General features: G+C 44.7%; 1 protein-coding gene across 1 annotated transcript in view; it reads right to left on the bottom strand.

The window, feature by feature from the left end:
• The window catches only part of LOC124717037 (uncharacterized protein CG43867), a 594156-nt gene that overhangs the window by 391612 nt on the left and 174935 nt on the right, over positions 1-27609 (bottom strand). The window contains exon 2 of the mRNA XM_047243692.1: positions 12302-12364. Within this exon, the coding sequence (XP_047099648.1) occupies positions 12302-12364 (63 nt within the window). The remainder of the gene's footprint in view (positions 1-12301; positions 12365-27609) is intronic.

Genomic DNA, 27609 nt, shown 5'->3' with positions numbered 1-27609 from the left:
CGCTCTGTAGGACGTAACGGAGCAAGTCTTTGTTTCTTCGATGGCTCACCTGAAGCTGAATCGCAGGTGCCCAATCGAGATATGGATAAATAGCGAACGGCAGCAAGCCCAAAATTTGAACACTCGATTCGCTGGGAAAATTTTAAAATACACTCTTGTATGCAGATCAAATAATCTTAACAGACTCAGAAGATACATTACAGAGAGCAATTTAGTTGTTCCACAACGTGGTAAATGATTATAATATGACAATACTTAAAGGTGAGCCAGCCGGAGTTGCCGAGCAGTTCTAGGCGCTTCAGTCTGGAACCGCGCGACCGCTATGGTCGCAGGTTAGAATCCTGCCTCGGGCATTGATGTGTGTGATGTCCTCAGGTTAGTTAGGTTTAAGAAGTTCTAAGTTCTAGGGGACTGATCACCTCAAATATTGTCCCATAGTGATCAGAGCCATCTAAACGTCAAACTAAGATAATTGCATTCCATGGTAAGGAGCATTTAAGGACAAAAATGATAATTGATATTAGCCGTTGTATATACCTGGATGAAAGGTCTCACATATCGCACAGTGATCAAGAGTACAAATGGTAAAAATTCCAGCAGTTGTTAGATACTATAAATAGCGCTCTCCTCACAAAAGTTAGGAAAAAGACAGTGCTAAAATTGTACAGTTTGGTGTCAGTGAGGTTCTAATAGATGGGTCAGAGACTTGGTCTCTAACAGCCAGTCAGAGGAGGAGGGTTCAGGCAGCAGAGATGAGACTTCTGAGATCTTTCGCTGGTTACTGACTCATGGATCGGTTAAAAAGTACTCAAATAAGGAATGAATTGGTTGTCAAAAGCATACTTCAGAAAATACAAGAGTATAGAAAGGATGTCAGAAGAACCAGTTAAAACCGATACCGGTATTCTAGCTCTGAATAACGGTATTTTTCGGTATTTGTTTGGTCTCGGTTATAACAGGTGATTATTTTAATTTTTGCTAACAACTGAGCAAAAAAAAAACCAAATATCAGTTGGCCACAGTAGCAGTGCTAAGACTTCTGGTTTTTAAATAAATGCCGGCCGGAGTGACCGAGCGGTTAAAGGCGCTACAGTCTGGAACCGCACGACCGCTACGGTCGCAGGTTCGAATCCTGCCTCGGGCATGGATGTGTGTGATGTCCTTAGGTTAGTTAGGTTTAAGTAGTTCTAAGTTCTAGGGGACTTATGACCACAGCAGTTGAGTCCCATAGTGCTGAGAGCCCATTTTTAAATAAATCTTTTTTTAATAATACTGCGTTATTATAGAAAATGGTAAAGGCGGACAGTGCTATTTTAATAACCATGAGCGACAGAAACGAGCAACAAACACATATCATAAGGTCAGGTAGAGCAATGCTGAGACAGTAATGTCTTTGTTTCCGTGTGTTAGTGTGTAAGAGACTTCCAGCCTTACCCCCCTCCCCCCCCCCACCTTGACTGGACTGTAGTATTTCTGACTGACACCAACTATGGTGGTCTAGTAATATTTTTACGAACTGTCATAACAATGAAGTACAGTGCTACAATTGCTTTAAAAGATTAAAGATTTCTCTACCATTTCTATGAAATAATAAAAGAGGAAGGGAATTATTGTCACAGTAATAAACTGAAAATTTAACAACAGTTCATTCATAGTAACAATAAAAATAGAAAGTAGCTCTTGAAAAAGGATGAATTAATACGAAAAAATAGAGGTCTAAGACATCCTGTTTTTTTACCCTTTAACACTGACTGTCGGTAACGCCCGGATAGTGGTATGATACACGATTACGACATATTTTTGAGCAGGGTTCCAAAAAATATGAATCAATACGAGAATACTGGTGATTTTTCGTAATATTCAACAGCTTACCACTTTTCGAGAAAAGCGGCGAACGGTGCACGGACTGTTTTCTTTTATTTGCCTATTTAATTCAATATTTTGATTCTATGTATCTTGAAACCAAGAGTAAAAATTTTCCAATCTTTGCTCTATTTCTACGTTTATTACGGTAAATAATAGGAATAAGAAACCGATAATCGGTTATTTCAGAAACTGGTTACTTTCAACGGTTTTAATAGTCCAGTTAAACTGACGTTGAAAGAAACCGATATTACCGAAAACCGGTTGTTTCAGCGAAAACAGCCACCCCTAGAACGAATATAGTAATATATAAATATACACGTCAAGGGCAAAGGAATGTTGGACATGCTAAGAAGAGACGGAAAGATCAGCTTCAATCTTCTTGAAATAAGAAGAAAGGATGCCTAAACCAAAACTAGATACGACGATGAACATTCTCCTCAAACTGCGAAAATACTTTGTTGGTGCCAACCTACACAGGAAGAAATGATCATTGTAATAAAATAAGGGAAGTCAGAGCCCGCAGGGCAAGGTTAACGTCTTTGTCTTTACCGTGTGATATTCGAGAGTGGAACGGCAGAGAAATATATTAAATGTGGTTCGATGTGCCCTCTGCCAGACACCTGAGTGTGAAATGCAGAGTAGGCATGTAGATGTGGTTCGCAACAAAATAAACTTCCTGTCCTTTCCGCGCACACCCTCGTATCCATGTAGTGAAATAGCAAAAGCCTCATAATATTGTGTTGGACCTCGACATGGCATGGGCTCAACAAGTCATTGGAAGACCGCTGCACATATATTCAACTATGCTACCTCTACGCCCATCCATAATTGCAAAAGTGTTGCCGGTGCAGGATATTGTAGACAAACTGAAAAAAAAAATGTTCAGATGGCTCTAAGCACTATGGAACTTAACATCTGAGACCATCAGTCCCCTAGACTTGGAACTACCTAAACCTAACAAACCTAAGGACATCACACACATCCATGCCTGAGGCAGGGTTCGAAACTGCGACTGTAGCAGCACCGCGGTTCCGGACTAAACCGCCTAGAGCCGCTCGGCCACAGCGGCCGGCGTAGACAAACTGACCTCTCGATTATGTCCAATAAATGTTCGATGTGATTTATGACGGGCAATGTCTATAGCCAAATCATTTGCTTCCAGATTGTTCTTGAAAGCAATTGCGAACAATTGTGACCTGGTGACAAGGCACATTGTCATCCATAAAAATACCATTGTTGATTCGGAATATGAAGTTCATGAGTAGCTGCAAATGGTTTCCACAGAGATGAACAAATCATTTCCAGTCAATGGTCGATTCATTGGGACCAGAAGGGCCAGTCCATTCCATGTAATCACATTCCACATCATTACGGAACCACCACCAGCTTGCACAGTGTCTTGTTCACAACTCGGGTCCACGGCTTTGTGGGGCTTGTGCCACATTCGAATACTACCATCAGCTCTTATCAACTGAAATTGGGACTCATATGACCAGGCCACGGTTTTGCAGTCATCTAAGTTCCAACTGATATGGTCACGAGCCCACAAGAGGCGTTACAGGCGACGTTGAGCTGTTAGCAAAGGCACTCGCGTCATTCGTCTGCTGCCATAATCCTAACAGATATTTTCTTCGTACATCCCACATTGTTTCTTGCGATAATTCCACGCCATGTTGCTTATGCGTTAGCACTGACAACTCTAAGCAAACGCTGGTACTCTCGGTCGAAACGAGAAGACCGCCGGCCAGTGTGTCGTCTGTAGTGACAGGTAATGTCTGATGTTTGGTATTCACGGCGCATCTTGTGACTGTGGATCTCGGAATGTTCAGTTGCCAAATGTTTTTTTTCTTTATTGTTAGTTCACCCTCTAAAATGGGGCGAGCTGGCAGTGGCACAATACGCCACTCTTCAGCCAAGAGAGTTACAGAAACAACATAGTCAAATGAGAAAAGATTACATAACAGAGAATGGTATAAATAGATTTAAAAACAACATAGATGAGAACCACACACACACATGCGAAGAATGAACACTGTGAGCTGACCCAAAAAACAAAGAAACACCAGTGTTAACACAAACAAATGATGCTGGCGACATTGTTGGTGCTGGTGGAACGTAGCACTGCACACGGCACTGGAGTAACACTGACACCACAACGAAAATGTTAAAAATAACTGAACCGAAGGGGACCTACCGCCGGGTGAAGGGAGGATGGGGGGGGGAGAAAAGGGGGAAGGGAGAGACGGTATGGGGTAACCAGGAGGGGGGTAGGAGGGGGACAGTGAAAGGGAGAAAGAAATGAGCTGGAAGCCCAGGGGGGGGGAGTGAAAAGGAGAAAGAAGGTGTTCGGCAGAGGAAAAGGAGGAAGAAAGGAAGGGAGAGAGGGAGGGAGAGAATAGGAGAGTAGGATGGGGAGAAGGAGGAGGGATTAGATCTGGTAGGAGGGGTAGATGGAAGGCACGAGGACATCGTCTGGGAGGTGGAGTTGGCGGAAGCCACCTTGGGCGAGGGTATGGAGTGTGTTGGAGATGGAGAGCAGGCGTGACGCTGAGGTACACGTGTGGCAGTGTGCTAGGGTGGGAGAGGATGGGGGAAACCGAAGGATGGGGGGGAGGGATCCAGTCTGTGGGAGATGAATAGGATCTGTATTTGTTCTAGGAACATGAGAAGTTGGGAGAAGGGAATCAGATCGTGAAGGATCCACGTGGGGGACGGGAGATGGATGTGATAAGTGAGGCAGAGTGCGTGGTGCTCAAGAATTTGGAGTGATTTGTAATAGGTGATGGGGGGAGGCAGAGATCCAAGGGGGGTGGGCATAACATAGGATGGGGCGAATCAGGGACTTATAGCTATGTAGGATAGTGGAAGGGTCTAATCCCCGTGTTCGACCAGAGAGTAGTTTGAGGAGACGGAGACAGTTACGTGCCTTGGCTTGAACTGTGATCCAGGAAAGGCGGCGGTCGAGGGTGATGCCAAGGTACTTGAGGGTGGGAGTGAGGGCAATGGGGCAGCCATAGACGGTAAGGTAGGAATCTAGGAGGCGGAAGGAGGGGGTGGTGCGGCCTGTGATGATTGCCTGCCTAATGATTTCCGAACTGGAATGTTCCATGCCTCTAGCGCCAACTAAGATGCAGCGTCAAAATCTGTTAATTTCCATTGTGCGGCCGTAATCACGTCGGAAATATTCTCACATGAATAACCTGAGTACAAATGACAGGTGCGCCAGTGCACTGTCCTTTTGTACCTTGTATATGCGATAATACCACCATATGTACATGCGTATACCGCTATCCCATGACTTCTGTCACCTCAGTATACTGTAGGCCTACCTACGTTGAACGGCAACGAGATGGCAGCAGTGGGCAGCGTGTGGCAGTGTAGTGTCTCCCTAGCCCCGGCAGCTTTCCTCGCTGGCGTGCTACCTCCTCCTAGTTGTCACCTCAGACCGCCAGACGCCGCCAGCTCCGCGCCGCTCGCCCGTTCCTCCAGCAAGAGGCGCGGACGGCTACCACGCTACGTATCGACCCTCCGCCCGCGTCGTCGGTTTATCTGATAACACGCCCGTTACCGCCTCGTCTTCGCCTGCTCGATACCCCTTGCATTACTTATGTATGGCCTGTCGTCAGCTTTGACTCACAAGGAACCCCTTGAGTGCTAGGTCGCAAGTTCAATCTTTAATGAGTCTCATTTGAAAGGCTTGTGTTAACAATTATGACAGGAAAAATATTAGCTGCTAATGACTCACCATGTGCATCAGGAAGCTGACGAAAGCCGGCCGGAGTGGCCGAGCGGTTAAAGGCGCTACAGTCTGGAACCGCACGACCGCTACGGTCGCAGGTTCGAATCCTGCCTCGGGCATGGATGTGTGTGATGTCCTTAGGTTAGTTAGGTTTAAGTAGTTCTAAGTTCTAGGGGACTTATGACCACAGCAGTTGAGTCTCATAGTGCTCAGAGCCATTTGAACCATTTTTGAAGCTGACGGAAAGTGAGTGTCCGGGAGATGCAGCGATTACCCTCCTGTGGGATGTATGTATTACACTTTACAAAATGGACACCGTTTGAAAAATGGTGCGTCACAGTGATCACATACGTTCACACCATCAAGATCGAAGTTCAGCTAGATATCCGCTTTTTTTCGTTTATTGTATTTCAATGCCCCAGCAGGGGCGGGCAGGCAGCAGCATATGTGCTGCTCTTCAGCCCTTATGAGTTTAATTATACAATAGAAGACATTTAAAATTACAAAGGAGAAAATATTGCGTACATAAATATAAAAAGGTGGAACATAATAGAAGAGAACAGACAAAAACGGAGCGACTGTAAAATGGAGATAAAAACCCTAAAAAAGTATTGCGCACAGAAAAACCTCACACTGGGACAATTAAAAGAACACAAGGCGAAGTACGGCTGGAGCATAAAAGTGGCGATGGACGGTGTAGCACATAACGATCACTGACAGTAACACTACGTACAAGTCCAGCACACAATTAAAAGCACAGCTCTGGACGCACAGGAGAACAGCACCGAACACAACACTGACGACGATGAGTAAACACAGGATCTGCCAGTGGCAGGGAGAAGAAGGAGAAGGGGTGGAGAAGAAGGGTAGATACTTGCTCTTAAAGAATGCATATAAAATCATAGTGGTGTAAAGGGGTGACGAGAACTGATGGAATGTGATGGCATCCAACCGAATGCGAAACACTCTATTGTGGAGCTTGTTGTGAAACCGGTTATCCTTTAAGGCGTAGCTGCCGATAGTGCGGTAATGTGTTTTATAGGCACGGAGAAAACCAACATCCGGAGGCTGAATTTGGTCACTGAAGACTTGCGTAAGCCTACAGCAGCAACACGTGGTGAACTTAACATAAACCTCTTGTAACTACAGTACGGCACTTTGTTTAGAACAGTAGTGTTGCTGACAAGATGACTCTTGCATATGCTGTTATTTATATTCGTATATACGAATATTTGACGTTACTGACTGGCTTTGCGTTTAACATTTGACGATGCCTGTGTGGCTGCAGTACATTAGGGTATTCTTTTTATAAAGCAGGAATGCCTCTTCATACATAAAGCACACAAATGTACGAGGGTTGGATCCCCTTCATAGGTCCGGATCCCCCCCCATCTGCCGTGTCACCTGTATCCTGCTGTTATAAGTGAGTGTTCAGTGATGCGAACATCCACCGTACTGTCGCTAGTTGTGTTTTATCTCGTGCGAACAGAAACCAGACACTTCTGAGACCACTGTTCTGTTGGTTTTAGATTGTGATTTTCATTTTAGTCTGAAGTACTGTGCGAGGCCTTCAGCCGTCTATTAATTTTCTTTGTTTTAATTTTAAAATAAGGCTTTCAACCGACTTACATTAAAATTTGAAGATTGATTCGTTTAAAAATTTAATTTTGAAAGTTTGTTGTTCTTGTTATACAGGCGTTAAGCCCCGAGTTGTTCAAAATCCAGTGTGTAGCCTTCAGCCGAGCTTTTACGTGAAATATTTTTAAGATAAGGCCTTCAGCCATCTAAAATAAAAATTTGAAGATTCATTTGTTTAAAATGATTTTTTTTAATTATACTCTATCTGAAATTCTTGTTATCCAGGCCCTAAGCCCTGAGTTGTTCAATGTCTTGCGTGTGGCCCTCAGCCGAGTATTTATGTGCAATATTTTTTTTAGTGTGGCCTTTAGCCGCGTGTATTCTTTAAAGCAATTTTTTATAACTTGTGTTCAGGCCTTCAGCCGTCCTTGTTTTTGGTGTGGTTTTGGGTCTTCAGCCCAGGAAGTATCTCAAGTTTGCCATATTATTTTATTTTGATCCATTTAAGGCATTGTGTAATTAAGTGGTTCTTAACAAAATAAAAGTTTGTGTGTTTTGTGCAACTGACAGTAACTGATTACGGTCCACTCCACAACCGTAACCTGATCCGCTCTATCCTGCAAAACCAGATTTCAGCCTTCATACCAGAAACAAAGTGAGCCAGCCGCCACTCCTCGCTGTCACGCAGACTTACTTGTCTGCGGGATACTCATCATGATACTTTGATTTGTCTTCATCCCAATGTAGTGACTGACATTTCGGCAACTGGAACGAAGTGACTGACACCGCAAAGTAACTAAAACAAAAGTCCAAGAGTATTGTGTTACTAACAGCTTGCCATTTTGGTACGTTAACCATCGCGTGACCTCTTCTTAAAAATCCTAAGGATTCATAACCAAATAGATACTCAGAGTGAAACACCTAAAACTTGCACCGCAAATATTGCGCAGATGCTAAGTGCTGTTGATGTGCGGTTTTCACAGAATGGATTGGTAGTCAGGGGCTCGTATTTTTAGCCAACCAACACACTGTAGTAGTACTTAGAAAGTGTATTTTTTGTGCAAATATAGATTTTTAAAATTGGAACAGTGCCTGTTGACATTAAGAGACTAAAAGTAGCGTAAATTAGAATGTCAGTGGTATTTCATACAGGATTCTAATGCGAGTCTTTTACGAGAGAACGTATTTTGAAAGTTTCCACCTGATACTTGTTTGTGCCATTCTACTTGCGTACTTGCTAGATATGATGCTGTTCTGTTTACTTACAGTGGGCGTGTGTGTTTCTTCAGTCTACTGCAACCTGCTAGTCTGTGACAGTCAAGTTAGTGTGTGACAGTCAAGTTAGTGGGGAGAAAAAGCCGATAAGCTCATGGTGCATGGAGAATGTTGGAAGAATGATGCTCATTCTTTTATGGTGTGTGCAGCAAGCTATTCCAATACATGTCAACCATATAGGCAATTATTTATCAACCCCTTCAACCAGTTACATAAAAGTGGTAGTGTAACACCTGGACAACGTAACAGAAGTAAACAACTGACGGCAGAAAAAGGGGAAATCAATGTTCTTGCTGCTATTGCACTTGATCTGTATGTTAGCTCCCGTGCAATCGCCTAAGGAAGTGGCATGAGTCAGGTATGTGTCCTGCGTTTACTCCATTGACATAGGTTCCATCGCTATCGTATCTCTTCATCAAGAGCTGCATGGAAACCATTATGAGAATCGTGTTCACGTCTGTATGTGGGAATTGAGATGGGATACTACAGATATTTCATGTATCTTGTTTAGTGATGAAGACATATTTATCAGTAATCTGTAGCTAAACCGCCGAAACATGCACTGTTGGTCTCTTTACGAGCACCATTGGCTTCATCAGGTGAAACATCAGCGTCTATGGAGTGTAAATGTGTGGTGGGTGATAGTGAAAAATCAGCTCTTAGTGCCGTTTTCCATATGTAAAACACTGAACACGCACAAGTAACGCAGCCTCCTAACAGACCATCTTCCATGGATGCTAGAGGACGTTCCATTGCAGACTAGGAAGAACCTGTGGTACCTACATGATGACTTTCCGGCCCCTAGTGCACGAAGACAGCATGTCTTCATAAATTGTTTCCAAATTGCTGGTTTCTATGCAGGGGACCTGTACCTTGGCTGGCCTGTTCCCTATTTCTGAATGACACTGACTACGAGGGCACACCAACTATACCTGATGTTACCAACGAGTATTACTGTAGCCTACCCAGACATCTCTGCTGAAATGCTAGCACGTGTCCAGCAGTCATTCCATACCAGACTGGAAGCTTGTATTGCAGCTGCTGGTGGTCAATTGTCTCGTTACTGGTCAGCGTCCACATAACTCATTTATGCACTTGTGTTGTTCTTTATTGTGTGTTACCACAGGTACTGTACATGCCGTTGTCGGAACTTTTCAAAATACGGTATCTCCTAAACGACTTGCGCTAGAATCCTGCAACAAACGCCACTGACATTTTAATTTACCCTACTTTTAGTGTGCTAACGTCAACAGGCATTGATACATTTGAAAAGTGTATGTTTACACAGAAAATAAACTTTCTAAGTGTTATTAAAATCTTTGATTGGCTAAGATTACTAGCCCATGACAACCAATCAAGTCTGTGAAAACTGGACATCAATAGCACTTTCCATTTCTGCAATACATGCAGTGCAAGTTTTAGGTGATTCACGTGTATAAGAGGAGGTGGGGTTTTTGTGTGTTCCAGCATTATTCTGAAAGGCCTGGAGAAACCTCAACGAAATTTGCAATGTTTATTAAACTGTAGAAAAAGGCCTCCAGACCCCCGGCGGAGGGTGGAAGGGGAGGGGTAAGGCACCCCTAGCTCGGCTAGACATAGTGACACAGGGGGAATGATGTTGATGCTGTCGGAACAAAATGATAATAGGGTCGAGTGTGTAGTGTTAGTTAAGCGTCACTAATCCAATCAGCGACAGTACTGGGAGCGTTTCATACCTAGTAGAGTAGTGGGGGTGGAGGTGGAGTGGGGGTGGGAAAGGGGTGACCTCAAAGTGGTCGCGAACGACGAATACATGTAGTACTGTGGCTGTAGTGCTGCTGTTGCTTGTCTCAGCAGCGTATGTCCTCCTGGCAACTGAAGCGAAGCGCTGGGAAAGGCGTGTCATGTGAAGGCGTGAGTGTGAAATGCATGGGGGCAGGTTCCAACACATCTATCAACCACTGCCTGGAAAAACACATGGGGGAAGGGTTGCTCAGCACTCATGCGTGGGTATGAGAAGAATCGATCGAAAACGAGTGGTATATTCGTGTCATATCAACAGGTTGTTGGCTGTTTTGTCAGTGTTCCATTAACATATCACGCCTATTAGTGGTTTTATCGAAATTGGTTCTGGTTTTCGAAAGCTATCCCACATACACAATGATACGTCCCTCCACCCACCTCTACCCCCTCCCCCCCACACCCACACACACACACACACACACACACACACACACACACACATCCATAAATTCTAACCTATATTCATTTTAAAATTTCTGGAGTTTTATTTTTTTCATTTTGCATGCTACAGCCAGAAATTAATTGAAAGAGAATTCCATGTTCCACCTTGGTTGCTGTATGTACATTCACTGTCGTTCTTATGCACTGATCAGCTGATTTTGGTTGCTTGACATTTCAGTGTGCTACTCCTATCAAAACTTGAAAAATACATTTCAAACATTGAAACATAACTTCCATAAGCTTACCGAAGTTATAAGCTGTCATATGAAAACACATACGTAATTAGAGACAATCTGGGTATTTGTTTGCTACACTTATACTGCTCCATGTCACATTTGAAATTTTGATTTGATTTTTGTAGAATGAATTACTATACAAAATGATGCAAGCCTGAATATGTCTGTGTGTGAGGTAAAATATGTATTTCATGATAATGTCAAACCTACCGACAAAATATTAACATGATATTTAGCAATGCATGTTATACACTTCTAGAGGTTGTAGAGGGGACTTAGTAGGTCAAGTTTTACACAGGAACCCATGTCTGGAAACGTTATCCAGCGACGCTAGAGACCGTCAAAGTTACAGGTACTGGTGCCTGTAAATGTATGTATATACAGGTTGATTCCGTGATGTTGTAACAAACTTTCTAGGATGAGGGAGAAGGATAAATGTATTAATTTGGGGAAGGGTCCCTGCAGCTGAAACAAACGAGTCGAAAGTTATAAACGAAAACCGTTTTGATGCCTCTGAGAATGGGATACATGTACTGGTTCTGTTACAGCTAAAGCTAGTAGGATATGCGACTTCTAGAGGTGGACCAAAACAAAAAAAAAAAAGTCTGACACATGGGCTCTAAAATGGATACCTATGGTCGAGCCCATATTTAGTAGGCATTTTTTTCTTGGTCCATACTGCCACCTCTGAAAGCTTCCTACTCTACAACCTTAGCAACAACACTGCTGGTACATATATTACACTGTCAGAGGTGTGAGGATGACGTTTGCTTATGACTCTCGTTCGTTTCAGCTGCAGGGACCCTACTTCTCCATCATCCTACAAAGTTCGTAACATTGTCACCGAGTCACCCTGTATATACAAATATTTTCAGGAGCTGGGGCCTATAACTTTGACGTTCTGTAATGTCGTTGGATGACTTTCCCGACATGGGTTCCCATGTAAAACTCGATCTACCAAATGTCTTCTAGAAGTGTTAACATGAACTGTGAAACACCCAGTAAATAAAAGGCACAGTCTTCCTGGCTCATCCTGATAGGTACGGTCGGCTGGGCAGTGGTGAGTGTCTATACACTGCATAGTATTGAATCAGTCGATATGGAGGAATGTTCTGTGCAATACATTACGAGTTTTTATGTTTACAGGTATGAAAAAGTGGCAGTAAGGGCACTTTAAATCATTGAGGAGTGTGGAACGTTGTTTTCTGTCGAGTTTACTATGACAGTGGTTATACAACGACAGGCTTACATTTGTATAGATGTAGAAAGGTCACTGTGTGAAGCTACGATAGAAGTAGTACTTGAAGCTGTCACATCACTAGAATGAGCCTATGGTGTGACAGCCGAGGTGGGAAGTGGAACTGCAGAGTTGTCGGCTACTCACCTTGTCCTCGGCCTCCTCGGCGCGGGCCTCTGCCTCCAGCACGCGCTGCTCCAGCTCGGACAGCTGGAACACACCAAAACACCGACACGTCAGCACTGGTACACTACTCTGCTAACTGCAGTCTGATTAAAATTACTTGACAGCTGACGTCAGTCACCTGCCGCTACAGCGTTTCCACGTTGGCTGCAGGCTACAGTGTTGCCACGTCAGCTGCCGGCTACAGCTCAATTACAAGCGACACACAAACATGGCGACCTACTACACAAATGCTGTTAATGTGTAATGCGGAGCAGCGTTGGAAGTGGCCGCTGCTAGATATCACGTAAATGCGAGATGCTCTGTCGATAGTTGATTTTAACTGATGAATGACTGACCTGCTGTAGGCAAAGTGTTGTGTAGCCACGAATGTTAATTCGTATCCTAAACCAACCACACCTTGTGATGTGCAATGTATCTGACAAAATGGCGGTAAACAGTCTGTGGCAGGACTAAAATCACAATCACTTTGTTCATGGTGATTAAAGCTAACCTCTATGAGCAAACTCAAGACAGAAAAAAAAATTCAGTTTCAGCACTACAAGCAAACTGTAATATTTCTCGCTATCACTGGTTACCTGACACTGTCCTCTCACTGGCTAGACGAGTTCCCGTTTTAAAAACCGATGAGCAGCCGTGGTTGGCACTTGAGTGCAGATTATATGCGACACAGGCAGATTCGAAACGAAAAAAGAATGATAGGAAAGAAGAGGAATTAGAAAGGTCAATACGATGATGAAACTGAAGTGATGAGGAATTATTAATTATAAGAAAATACATTTAAACCAATAAAACTCAATAAAAATATTAGATTTAGAAACAAAAATAATTTAGCTACACCTGAGGAGACTCGAATCTACGAGCTTCTACACACCAAATTTATATGCTAACCGTTACAATATGCCACTATCCTCATTAAGTGGTTATATTTGTGACTCTGATGACCAAACCGCAACGATGAGTTGTAGCCTTCAAAAATTCGTCATATGTGGTGCGAAGCTTATCTAATGTAAGCCGATGTCTGTGATTATGATAACTGTGTATGTGACACTGAATCCTGTCTTGAGCGAAGTATCCAGTAGTGTCTGGTTAGTGCTGTGTGAGAGATATGTGTATTTCATTAGCACTGTTGTGTTTGTGTGTGTGTGTGTGTGTGTGAGCGTGTGCGTTGTGTGTATGTGCATGCGTGCGTGCGTGCGCGCGCGTGTGTGTGTGTGTGTGTGTGTGTGTGTGTGTGTGTGTGTGAGCGTGTGCGTTGTGTGTATGTGCGTGTGTGTGTGTGTGTGTGTGTGTGTGTGTGTGTGTGTGTGTGAGCGTGTGCGTTGTGTGTATGTGCGTGCGTGTGTGTGTGTGTGTGAGCGTGTGCGTTGTGTGTATGTGCGTGCGTGTGTGTGTGTGTGTGTGTGTGTGTGTGTGTGTGTGTGTGTGTGTAAGCGTGTGCGTTGTGTGTATGTGCGTGTGTGTGTGTGTGTGTGTGTGTGTGTGTGTGTGTGTGTGTGTGTGTGTTTGTGCGTGCGTGTGCGTGTTTGTGTGTGTGTGTGTGTGTGTGTGTGTGTGCGTGCGTGCGCGCCCATGCACATTGGTTTTGGTGTGGTTATCATGTGTGATGAAATACGTAATAAAAGTGCCAGACCCATCACTCGGGATCCAAACACTTCAAGAACGAATGCCGGACAATGAATTCGAAGTGAACTGGCCAATTTTTGTGGCAGTTTGGTAACGGCGCAAACGGTTCGGACGTGACGACAAGCTTTCTGATTGGCGGAAAGCCGCTCCAATGGGTGAAGTGTCAGCTATCAAGCAATTTTAATCGAACTATGGTCACACTGCTAATGGCAGAAAATGGAATGTGATGCCAAGATAGTGCGATTAGGTCCGTCAGGTGCTGCAAAAGGAAATGCCTTGAGCATTGATACGACGACAGGTTTATATTGCCACGAGGTTTTCTTTCGCTCTAACCTACAGTAATAGGTAAACAATTTTCCTAACTCGCATAAGCATTAGCCGTTGGTTTGAGCAACGCAGGATCCTTGTACGCCGGAAAAATTAAAGTCCATCACAGGATGCCATCAGTGAAATGTAATAACAATGCGAGAAAGTTCAGATTGTTCTATACGACACAGACCACGATATCGATAGCACAGGCATCCGTAAGGTCATGTTCGACAGTCAGCTACCTGTAGTGGAGTCTGCTGACAGTCCCATGACACGACAACAGGCGGAGGCGACGAATTCGCCAGAGTTCAGTGTGGCAGGTCTGCAACTATGGTAGCGTTCACGAGGTTTATGCGCAGTAGCAAGCCGCGCTGCTGACGTCAGAGTGAACCCACCCAGCGCTCAGTAGCCGCAATTGCTCCGTCCCATTGGCACTGTAATGTATGAGGCTTTTTGGATGACTCCATTCTTCAGCACTGGATCAGTCGCAGGGGACTTGAGAATCTGGCTCTGCACTTCTTGCCACCAAGATCTCCTGATCTCACACCATGCAACTATTTCGTATGGGGTTACGTGAAGGAAACTGTTCAAGTCCCGCCTCTACCAACCACTCTGAACGATCTGCGGAACCGGATCCCTGTTGCCGTGCACTCAGTAACAGCAGATACGCTTTTGCGTGTGTGGGACGAGTTTGGCTTCCGCAGCCACCATCGAACATTTATAACATTTATCACATTTGTAATTATTGACTAATTATTAAGAAACTAATTAATTACAAATTATTAAATTTATTAAACTGAAATAAAACATTATGGAAAAAAACTTTGAAACTCCCTCTTTTCATTGATATAAAGCTTGTCCAATTTGGATTTGTACTTGAATAAATATTAAGCTTTGAAAATGGGTCCATCATTTAGAATAACCCTGTTATTGTGCGGTAACTGCGTTTACGAGCGAAAGCAAGGATGCTCACGGCAACGTCAATTTTTGTTATTACTGGCGATTAGTACAGTGCGGTGTTCCAGCGTTGCTATGCACCATTCCTCCATCGTTACACCACCACATTCCTACACCCACATTCCTATGCTACTCGCTGGCCAACAAATGACTCTTTACCCCATGGCAGGTCCTTGCAGTTCCTATTGACAGTAACAGTTTCTACTTCATTTTTTACCTTTAAAAAGTTTTAAATTCAATGTAAAGATCTCGGCTCTCTGTTTCTTGTTTTTTCATCTTTTTTTTTGTCAGTTGGCTGAAGTGCGCGGTGCCTGCACTGTTGACAGCCAACGCCGCTCCACCCCCTCCCCCCCCCTCACCGATATTTGACGTGGGAGGGTGAAAACGGAGAAATTAACTGTCCCATAGTTATAAATTAATACTAGGGATAGGTGACACAAATACATACAACACACAGATAGGTCGTCAAAGCGAACTTAACCGTCCTGCAGTATAATATGAATATTATGGACGTGAAGATAGTGTCGGCCGTTGTGGCCGAGCGGTTCTAGGCGCTTCAGTCTGGAACCGTGAGACCGCTACGGTCGCAGGTTCGAATCATGCCTCGGGCATGGATGTGTGTGATGTCCTTAGGTTAGTTAGGTTTAAGTAGTTCTAAGTTCTAGGGGACTGATGGCCTCAAAAGTTAAGTCCCATAGTCCTCATAGCCATTTGCTGGCCGGAGTGGCCGTGCGGTTCTAGGCGCTACAGTCTGGAACCGAGCGACCCCTACGGTCGCAGGTTCGAATCATGCCTCGGGCATGGATGTGTGTGATGTCCTTCGGTTGGTTTTTAAGTAGTTCTAAATTCTAGGGGACTAATGACCTCAGATGTTACGTCCCATAGTGCTCAGAGCCATTTGAACCATTTGGTCGCGTATAGAACACTAGTGCGACCTATTCTTGACTACCGCTCGAGTGTTTCAGATCTCCACCAGGTCGCATTAAAAGGAAGAGATCGAAGCAACTAAGGGGCGAGCTGCTAGAATTATCACCGGTGGGTTCGATCAACACGCAAGTATTACGAAGATGCTTCGTCAGCTCAAATTGCAATCGCTGGCGGGAAGGTGTCGGTCTTTTTGAGGGACACTACTAAGCTGATTGCGGATCAGTTCTACTGACGCCACTGTATGTTTCTCGTAAGAAACACGAAAGTAAGAGAAATTAGGCATGTAGACAGTCGCCTTTCCCTCGCTCTGTTTGCGAGTGGAACAGGGAAGGAAATTACTAGTCGTGGTACAGGGTACCTTCGCCACGCACCGTATACAGTGGCATGCGGGGTATGTCTGTAGATGCAGATGTAGAATTGTTTTGAATTAAGGCCTCCTGTTTCTGAGTCACTTCAGCGGACCGACATTGGTTCGATCGTAAATAATACCGAAATGCGGAATGCGATAATTACACCCGACAGGTTAGCCGAGGGCGCTAATGCACTGCTTCCTGAACTCGGGCAGGTCTGCCGGCCCCAGATCGACTCCGCTCGGCGGATTAGCGACGAGGGTCGGTTTGCCAGCCAGCCTGGATATGGTTTTTAGGCGGTTTTCCACATCCAACTAGGTGAATACCGGGCAGAACCCCGCGTCTTGCCTCCAGTACACGACTCGCAGACATTTGAAAAACGTTCGCACTATTTCATGGCTTACACTAGACGCAGACAGCTGGGGTACACTAATTCTGACCCGGGGGTATGGGCTGGTGACAGGAAGGGCACCCGGCCACCCTGTGACACTAACATCGCCAAGTCCGTAGTAACAAGGCCGACCCCGTGTTGAAGTGTTGTCCAAAGCAAATGAAAATGATGCGGAATGTGATGATCATGCTCATCACGTACACGTGGAAACGCCCTGCGAAAGGTAGGCAGCCTGACCAACTGTTCGGTGGTAAACGATTTACGTCGCTGGACCTGCAATTCCACATCCAGCTACACTGATGGAAAATCACAGCACCACAGAGGAGTTGTGAGACATAAACGAAATCTAGAAGCCTTGTTTTTACATCTGAAAGATGATGACTATTCAGATTTCGCGCCAATCGCATAAGAAAGGCGTTCGTAGCTCCACTACAAGGATGCACTATAAGGTTTTCTTTCGGTATACGCAATATGCGTTAGATACCTTTGTGACTGGACGTGGTGAAATGATGTTAGGCAAGAATGCCTCTAAGGCGATAAAGATGCCATTATCGACACCTCTCTGAGGTTGACCGAGGTCATGTAATAGAGTCAGAAGAAGCTGGATACTGCGATACTGCGATACTGCAGCACAAAGACTTGGCAGGAATATGACTTACTTGGCTTATTTCCTGTTGGATCTTAGGGCAGCAGTAAAGACCTTCCATCTGGTTGTGTTAGCAGCCAAACATTTCACTTCACTCCATGTTTTACCAGCTTTCAGAGCTTCTCCTTCCACCGTTCCCTTCCGTGTCTTTTTCGGCGGCCACGTCTACGTGTTTCTTGTGCGTTCCAATCCAGTGCTGCCATTTCGACAGCTCCTTGTTGTTTGCGTATTGTGTGACCAATCCACCTCCATTTTCTTTCCTTTATTCGTTCACGGATTGGTCGCTGGTTTGTCATCTCCCACAATTAGTAATTTGATATAACATCTGGCCACCTCACATTTATAATTTGCCGAAGACACCGATTTATGAAGACTTGCAGCTGGTTTAGAATCATATTTGTTACCTCCCATGTTTTGCAACTATACAGCAGGACTGACTTTACGTTGCTATTGAACAAGCGCAGCTTGGTTCGTCTCTAGATGTTCTTATTACGCCAGACAGGGTACAGTTGTACAAAGGCTCCATTTGCCTTCCGTATCCGACTCTTTACATCCTCCTCGGCCCCTCCATCGTTACAGACTGTACTTCCTGGATATACAAAGGAGTCTACTTGTTTCAATTCCTTTGCACACACTGTTAGCTTCGCTGGTTTCTTCAGAGCCCATTCTCATTTCCTTAGTTTCCTGAACATTTTAAGTTCTGCTATTTCTTCTTCCTCTTTCAGTCTTTCCAGATTTTCTTCCATGCCACGCAATCTTTGCGAGAGTAGACAGACATCGTCAGCAAGGTCAAAGTCTTCAAGCCTGTCTTGCATTCCCCTACCATCCACAACTGTTTTCATTATGCTGTCCAGTAGAAACAAAAACAACGTAGGTGACAGAATACATCCCTGCCTCACCCCAGCATTTGTTTGGATGGATTCAGTAAGTTTCCCATTGTACTGCAGCCTACATTCATATGCATCATACATGGCTTTAATAATATTCATTATCTTTGATGATATTCCATATTCTTCCAAGGTATGCCACATAACTCTCCGATTTTTTTTTGGTCATCAGTCTACTGACTGGTTTCATGCGGCCCGCCACGAATTCCTTTCCTGGGCTAACCTCTTCATCTCAGAGTAGCACTTGCAACCTACGTCCTCAATTATTTGCTTGACGTATTCCAATCTCTGTCTTCCTCTACAGTTTTTGCCCTCTACAGCTCCCTCTAGTACCATGGAAGTCATTCCCTCATGTCTTAGCAGATGTCCTATCATCTTGTCCCTTCTCCTTATCAGTGTTTTCCACATATTCCTTTCCTCTCCGACTCTGCGTAGAACCTCCTCATTCCTTACCTCATCAGTCCACCTAATTTTCAACATTCGTCTATAGTACCACATCTCAAATGCTTCGATTCTCTTCTGTTCCGGTTTTCCCACAGTCCATGTTTCACTACCATACAATGCTGTACTCCAGACGTACATCCTCAGAAATTTCTTCCTCAAATTAAGGCCGGTATTTGATATTAGTAGACTTCTCTTGGCCAGAAATGCCTTTTTTGCCATAGCGAGTCTGCTTTTGATGTCCTCCTTGCTCCGTCCGTCACTGGTTATTTTACTGCCTCGGTAGCAGAATTCCTTAACTTCATTGATTTCGTGACCATCAATCCTGATGTTAAGTTTCTCGCTATTCTCATTTCTACTACTTCTCATTACCTTCGTCTTTCCCCGATTTACTCTCAAACCATACTGTGTACTCATTAGACTGTTCATTCCGTTCAGCAGATCATTTAATTCTTCTTCACTTTCACTCAGGATAGCAATGTCATCAGCGAATCGTATCATTGATATCCTTTCACCTTGTATTTTAATTCCACTCCTGAACCTTTCTTTTATTTCCATCGTTGCTTCCTCGATGTACAGATTGAAGAGTAGGGGCGAAAGGCTACAGCCTTGTCTTACACCCTTCTTAATACGAGCACTTCGTTCTTGATCGTCCACTCTTATTATTCCCTCTTGGTTGTTGTACATATTGTATATGACCCGTCTCTCCCTATAGCTTACCCCTACTTTTTTCAGAATCTCGAACAGCTTGCACAATTTTATATTGTCGAAGGCTTTTTCCAGGTCGACAAATCCTATGAAAGTGTCTTGATTTTTCTTTAGCCTTGCTTCCATTATTAGCCGTAACGTCAGAATTGCCTTTCTCGTCCCTTTACTTTTCCTAAAGCCAAACTGATCGTCACCTAGCGCATTCTCAATTTTCTTTTCCATTCTTCTGTATATTATTCTTGTAAGCAGCTTCGATGCATGAGCTGTTAAGCTGATTGTGTGATAATTCTCGCACTTGTCAGCTCTTGCCGTCTTCGGAATTGTGTGGATGATGCTTTTCCGAAAGTCAGATGGTATATCGCCAGACTCATATATTCTACACACCAACGTGAATAGTCGATTTGTTGCCACTTCCCCCAATGATGGAATGTTATCTATCCCTTCTGCCTTATTTGACCGTAAGTCCTCCAAAGCACTTTTAAATTCCGATTCTAATACTGTATCCCCTATCTCTTCCAAATCGACTCCTGTCTCTTCTTCTATCAAATCAGACAGATCTTCACCCTCATAGAGGCTTTCAATGTATTCTTTCCACCTATCTGCTCTCTCCTCTGCATTTAACAGTGGAATTCCCGTTGCACTCTTAATGTTACCACCGTTGCTTTTAATGTCACCAAAAGTTGTTTTGACTTTCCTGTATGCTGAGTCTGTTCTTCCGACAATCATATCTTTTTCGATGTCTTCACATTTTTCCTGCAGCCATTTCGTCTTAGCTTCCCTGCACTTCCTATTTATTTCATTCCTCAGCGACTGAAGTATTTCTTCTGTTACCCATGGTTTCACGCAGCTACCTTCTTTGTACCCATGTTTTCCTTCCCAACTTCTGTGATGGCCCTTTTTAGAGATGTCCATTCCTCTTCAACTGTACTGCCTATTGCGCTATTCCTTATTGCTGTATCTATAGCGTTAGAGAACTTCAAACGTATTTCGTCATTCCTTAGTACTCCCGTATCCCACTTCTTTGCGGATTGATTCTTCCTGACTAATGTCTTGAACTTCAGCCTACTCTTCATCACTACTATATTGTGATCTGAGTCTATATCTGCTCCTGGGTACGCCTTACAATCCAGTATCTGATTTCGGAATCTCTGTCTGACCATGATGTAATCTAATTGAAATCTTCCCGTATCTCCCGGCCTTTTCCAAGTATACCTCCTCCTCTTGTGATTCTTGAACAGGGTATTCGCTATTACTAGCTGAAACTTGTTACAGAATTCAATTAGTCTTTCTCCTTGTCCCAAGCCCATATTCTCCTGTAACCTTTTCTTCTACTCCTTCCCCTACAACTGCATTCCAGTCGCCCATGACTATCAGATTTTCGTCACCCTTTACATACTGCATTACCCTTTCAATATCCTCATACACTTTCTCTATCTGTTCAGCTTGCGACGTCGGCATGTATACCTGAACTATCGTTGTCGGTGTTGGTCTGCTGCCGATTCTGATTAGAACAACCCGGTCACTGAACTGTTCACAGTAACACACCCTCTGCCCTACCTTCCTATTTATAACGAATCCTACACCTGTTATACCATTTACTGCTGCTATTGATATTACCCGATACTCATCTGACCAGAAATCCTTGTCCTCCTTCCACTTCACTTCACTGACCCCTGCTATATCTAGATTGAGCCTTTGCATTTCCCGATTTTCTACTTTCCCTACCACGTTCAAGCTTCTGACATTCCACGCCCCGACTCGTAGAACGTTATCCTTTCGTTGATTATTTAGTCTTTTTCTCATGGTAACCTCCTCCTTGGCATTCCCCTCCCGGAGATCCGAATGGGGGACTATTCCGGAATCTTTTGCCAATGGAGAGATCATCATGACACTTCTTCAATTACAGGCCACATGTGTTGTGGATACACGTTACGTGTCTTTAATGCAGTGGTTTCCATTGCCTTCTGTATCCTCATGCCGTTGATCATTGCTGATTCTTCCGCCTTTAGGGGCAATTTCCCACCCCTAGGACAAGAGAGTGCCCTGAACCTCTATCCGCTCCTCCGCCCTCTTTGACAAGGCCGTTGGCAGAACGAGGCTGACTTCTTATGCCGGAAGTCTTCGGCCGCCCATGCTGATTATTTATCAAAAATTTTAGGCAGTGGCGGGGATCGAACCCGTGACGGAAGACGTTTTTGATTATGAATCAAAGACGCTACCCCTAGACCACGGGTCTCCGATTAAGAGAGTCGAATGTCTTTCAAAATCAATATATGTAAGGTAGAGTGTATTCAGCCATTCTGCATAAATATTATACGCAGTGTGTTGATGAGATCGACACAACTTCTGTGCTCTCTACACCCAGCTTGCTCTTCTCTCAGTCGTGCATCGACTGAATCCTTGATATAGGAATATAGCCACTGTAAATGACTGCTGGCAGCGGTGGTCACGGTAATGTACCGTCGCAAAAAGACCGGGCTCGGGACGACCACGTGTCACTACCGAGAGGGGAGACTATCTTGATCGCCGTATGGCTCCGTCGCATCGTATTGCATGTGCAGCATCAATTTCAGTACCAATTCGCGCCACAGTGACACAACGAACTGTCTCAAATCGGTTACTTCAAGGACATCCCAGAACCAGCCGCCCTGTAGCGTGCATCCCACTGACCCCAAACCAACGCCATTTGCGACTTCAGCGGTGTCAAGCGAGAGCTAATACGAGGACAGGGTTGAGGTCTGCTGTGTTTTATGGTGAAAGCTGGTTCTGTCTCGGTTCCAGTGACGGCCATGTATTGTTTAGCAGGAGGCCAACTGAGGGGATGAAACGAATCTGTGCTAGACACGCCTGACCTACACTTGTAGATTTGGTCTGGGGTGCGATTTCGTATGACTGCAGGAGCGCTCTCGTTATGCCACGCAGTGACTGCAAACCTGTACGAGGTACGTCAATCTCATGATATGAACTGCAGCCCTGCCATTCATCATGACCACTCCAGAGTGCGTTTTCCAACAGGATATCGCTCGATCACATACCGCTGCTGTAACCCAACATGCTGTACAGTGTCGATATATTGCCTTGGCCTGCTCTATCACCTGATCTGTCTCCAGTCCATTACATACGGGGCGTCATCCGGTGACAATCCAGCACCATCCACACACAGTATTAACCTCCCTGTATTGACCGACCAAGTGCATGGAACTCCATCCCCCGGCACCTACATAGCACAACGCATGAACGATGGCATGCTTACATTCAAAATTCTGGCGGTTACGCCGGTAATTAATGTACATTTGCAATGGCCTATCTCTCGCTTACATTAACATGTGGTCATGCAAAATTAAACACTTAAATGTGTTACCTAGACAAATGTATTTTCGAAATTTCGTTACTCTACATTATTTTTTGGTGTTGTGATTTTTTTTCCGTCACTGTATTTCCCGCGATCTCCGGCAGAGGTCGGCTGTCCGTCGGGTTCCCGCCACTGCGCTTACACGTTCACCGCGTTTGCTGGACGTGTATTAAATTCTCCAGACTGGAAACACGGCGAGCGGAAATATTTCATATTCCGCGCGGGCAGCTTACCCCGCAGAGCTTACTGGTTGCTCATCTCAATAAATAAACAGCGAAATAAATATTACCGGTACATGGTTTCACCATTCGAATGTACTGGAGTTCCGCAGTGTAGTAAGCCAATTTATCTCGAAAAATCGGACCTCTTCCATGAATACAGATTGCAGTTTTCCATTTTAATTGTTTGTTCGCATTTACGCAACGAACCTCGCTTTCAAATATTCCGGCGTTAGTGGTGTCCAAAGATTTAAAAATGGCTCTAAGCACTACGGGACTTAACATCTGAGGTCATCAGTAACGTAGAACTACTTAAACCCAATTAACCTAAGGACATCACACACATCCATGACCGAGGTAGGATTCGTACCTGCGACCGTAGCAGCCGCGCGGTTCCGGACTGAAGCGCCTAGAACCGCTCGGCCACAGCGGCCGACTCTCATTAGGACAACGGGATGGTCTTTATCAACTGGAGTAGTCCATACGTTATTATACAATACCGAATTATTATTGAACACTATATCATTCGAAACCGATAAAAGTTTTCGAATTACACGAATGCGTGCCCAAGTTACTGGGAGAACGTCCACCGATGGGACACCCTTCGGCACCAATGGTGCGTTGTAATAATGACGTCACAGCACCTAGTTGTCTATAAAAGGGACGCCCTACAGCATCGCTCATCACAGTTTCTCCCTTAAGAACCAATATTGGCATTGTAGGGCGACACTTCGAGCTTCGTAGGACGCGGGGAGGAGGGAAAGCCGCCACTCAAAAAGACAAATTCTATTTTAACCAAACCATGATTATTGATAGAAGGTTATCCATTTTGAATCTTCTGTAAATCCTCGTCGCCAGTTTTGTAAGGGCTTCGTCGCTACTGCTGTGGAGGCCGAGTTGCCACTGTTGTTACGGAAGGCCGAGTTTGTGAATTCGTGCAAGGCCTTCTGGTGCTGTACACCACTATGACTACTTCTCCGTGCCACTATTACAGAGCTATGCCCCAGGGTCAGGTAACAGGCTAGGGGAACGAAGGTTCTACAACACTCCAACAAATTAGTAACAAAGTCACACAAATGAGTTAAAAAAGTTTACTTATCTTTTTGACTAGTTCAATAAGGAAGTCTGCAACACTGCATGAAATATAACACAAAAAAGGCCCTCAGTGGCTAAGTGCAAATAATCGTAGGTAGACTTCACACTACATAGCAAATGCACTTTACAACTGTTTGTTCACTTTTAAGAGTTCACTGAACGACGTTTCCTGTCTAAGTCAGCCCTGGACTATGATTTGTACCCAAGGGGGTGAGAGCTGTTCTTCTATCGCCCGAGTAGGCTTCTGTCCGTTGTCGTCCGGCCATTGGCAGATTTTACTCGGAAACAATTGGCCGAGGCGAAGTCAATATCTTCCCCTCAGCGCTGCTTGTGGCGCTGGTGGAACTTGCGCCAAGTGGCGAGTCTCTATGCAACTGGGACCAGTTCGCGTCTTTGCGCCTGTGGTGCCTTTTGCACGGGCTGTGTCTTGTTATGACGACACAGCTGAATCTATGTACGAGGGATATTCGGAAACTAAGTTCCGATCGGTCAAGAAATGGAAACCACTGTGAGAAACTAATAAAGCTTTGCAGATATGTGTTCGACAGTGTCTGTAGTATGCTTGTCGGCTGCATCACTTCGCTCTTTTCAGTTCTGAGCGCATGGTGAGCACGTAAAGATGCGTATAAAATACTGTCTCCCGTCAGGTATGAGGTCCTGGTGAGAGATTTCGCCTGATGTTATGCGGCCCACATTACATAACTGTCATACGGTTCCTACTTCGTGACCATTCTCGGTCGCAATCTGCAGGGACAATGAAAATGCTCCTGCAGCGTTTTCGATGGGAAGTGTTTGATCACCCGCACTACAGCCCGTAATTGGCTGCCTCTGTGTTTCATCTCTGCTCACATTAAATACTGGCTACGAAGACAACATTTTCGCAAAGACAACGAGCTATAGATGAGCGTAGAGAATTGGCGGGAAGCACAGGTGGCTGCTTTCTATGACGACGGTATTGGAAAGTTGGTACAACGCTACGACAAATGTCTAAGTCAGAGTGGTGACTATGTAGGGCAGTGGCTGGAAGCTGTAATAACTGTTGCAGATAAAATATTTGATTTTCAAAGTGGTTTCCATTTCGCGATCTATTGGTACTTACTTTCTGAACAGACCTAGTATTATTTTAAAAGTGGAAAAGAAAATAATATTTTGGAACTACATGCATCTGTCTGAGCACTTGCACAGTGGCGAATTTTCCGTACGTAAGCGGGTACTGTGGCCAGTGCAATCGCAACAAGATCCCGTGTTTGTTTTCCTGATTTCCGGGCACATTTTCTAGGCGTCTTCATGTCTCAGTATGTGACAGAACACCAAGCGGCTGCAGCGGAATTTCGTATTAGGCCAAATGTAACAAAACTGAGAAGGTTGTTAATAAAATAACTTAATTAATTAAAAATCGTCACAAAGCTACAGGAGAACAGATGAAAGCTTTGTATACGGAACGATTTAGAAGTCAGTTTTTTCTGTTGTATCCTGGGTGATTTTTGGAAGCAGCTAACTCTTACTGGGGTGACCACCTGGGCCAATTTCCCCGACGAGTAATGGTACCACTTTTTCCAATCCGACGCCATGTCGGCGTTAATGATCCACAGAAGAAGCTATCAAACTGAAATAAATAACAAGGAACTACATTCGTAGGAATAATGACGTTGTTTGAACATAAATATTGTAAAAAACACTATGATTCTGCATACAAGTGAGGTAACAAGAATAATGTAAATGAATTATCTTACTATGCCGTGACTTCTTGCGATGCCCTTGCTTTCATGAGGTTTTCCCTGTCTACGAGGTCTGTCCCAAAAGTTTCAGAACATACGTAATGTCGCGTCAAGGGTGTGTTGGAGCGAAATGCGGTTGGCATCCCTGCACACGTCTGTGTTTGATGTGTAACTGCCGGTGGTTTCATTGTTGTATGTCAGTTATTGTCCGGTGCTGTATTGAGTAGAACGTTCTGTCGTACAATTTTCTTATTTAGCGGTGGGAGAGTTAGAGGAGCGACGCGTCTGCATTAAATTTTGCGTGAAACTGATTAAAGCCATTACAGAGACACACCGAATGATGCAGGAAGCCTATGGTGATAACTCTTTAAGCCGTACTGGGTGTTACGAGTGGTTCGCACGATTTAAAAATGGCCAGACGAAAGTTAAAGATGACCCTCATTTAGGGAACCTTTCTTGTCTACCGACGACGCTTATATCAGGAAGGTCAACGAAATTGTGCGTGAGAAACGAAGACTGGCTGTCCGAGAGACTGCAGAAGAATGTATCATTTCAGTCTGATCATGTCATGAAATCCTGACACAGCATCTTGGAATGCGTTGTGTTGCCTCCAAGTTTGTCCCACGGCTCATGAGTCAAGGCCAGAACTTCGCCCTGCAATCTGTGAAGAGCCTTCAGAACGCGCAGATGAGAACGAGATGAGCCTTAAGCCGCTGCGGACTTTTTTGTATCGAAAGCTGAAAATTCCGTTGGAAGGACGACGTGTTGCCATGGTAGACGAGATAAAAGAAAATTCGCAGATGGCGCTTCGCCAGATCCGGCGAGGGACGTACCAAGACTGCTTCCGGAAGTGGAAACGGTGTTGGGAGCGGTGTATCAATTGTGGAGGAGTGTATTTCGAAGGAAATCATGCACTATAAGTAAATGGTAAGCGTAGAAAAATGTGGTAGACAGTTTCGGAATTTTTGGAACGCGCTTCGTAAACGAAATGCTTTGCGGCGCGCCCACATGATATGCGGGGCCTGATGGTCTGGAAGAGACGGCAGTACGGAGGGTTTGGAAAGTAGGAGACGAGGTACTGGCAGAATTGAAGCTGTGAGGACGGGTCTTGCTAGGGTAGCTCGGATTGTAGAGCACTTGCCCGCGAAAGGCAAAGGTCTCGAGTTCGAGTCTCGGTCCGGCACACAGTTTTAATCTGCCAGAAAGTTTCAGTACGGAGAGAGTCTGGACGGGGGCATCACAGGGGATCAGTGAGCGCATGGTGTAGTACTGTGCCGACCTGGTGTTGTCACTGCGACGCCTGTGGCCGTTGGCGAGCGGAATTGGAGTGTGGGGTGCAGTCACCAGCAGCGTAGGCTCTGTTGAAGAGCCGTTTCGACTTCCCGCTGCGGCGAGACCCGCCCCCTCCCCCCCCTCCCCCCCTCCAATAGTTTGGCCTGGCTTGTACACCTACGGCAGCTCCCTAGATTAATTTTCAAATGGTGAGCTATTTGTCAGGTGGATCGTTATCAAACCGTGATTGCTCCATGTGGGCACTGTTTGTTCGAAGGATGTTCTCCTACATTGAAGCGCCAAAGAAGTTGATATAGACATGCGTATTCAAGCCGGCCACTGTGACCGAGCGGTTCTAGGCGCTTCAGTCCGGAA

Source organism: Schistocerca piceifrons, chromosome 9 (assembly GCF_021461385.2).
Source record: "Schistocerca piceifrons isolate TAMUIC-IGC-003096 chromosome 9, iqSchPice1.1, whole genome shotgun sequence".
Classification (NCBI taxonomy): Eukaryota; Metazoa; Arthropoda; class Insecta; order Orthoptera; family Acrididae; genus Schistocerca; species Schistocerca piceifrons.
The sequence above is the reverse complement of the archived record's forward strand: the minus strand, read 5'-3'. Positions and strand labels throughout refer to the sequence as shown.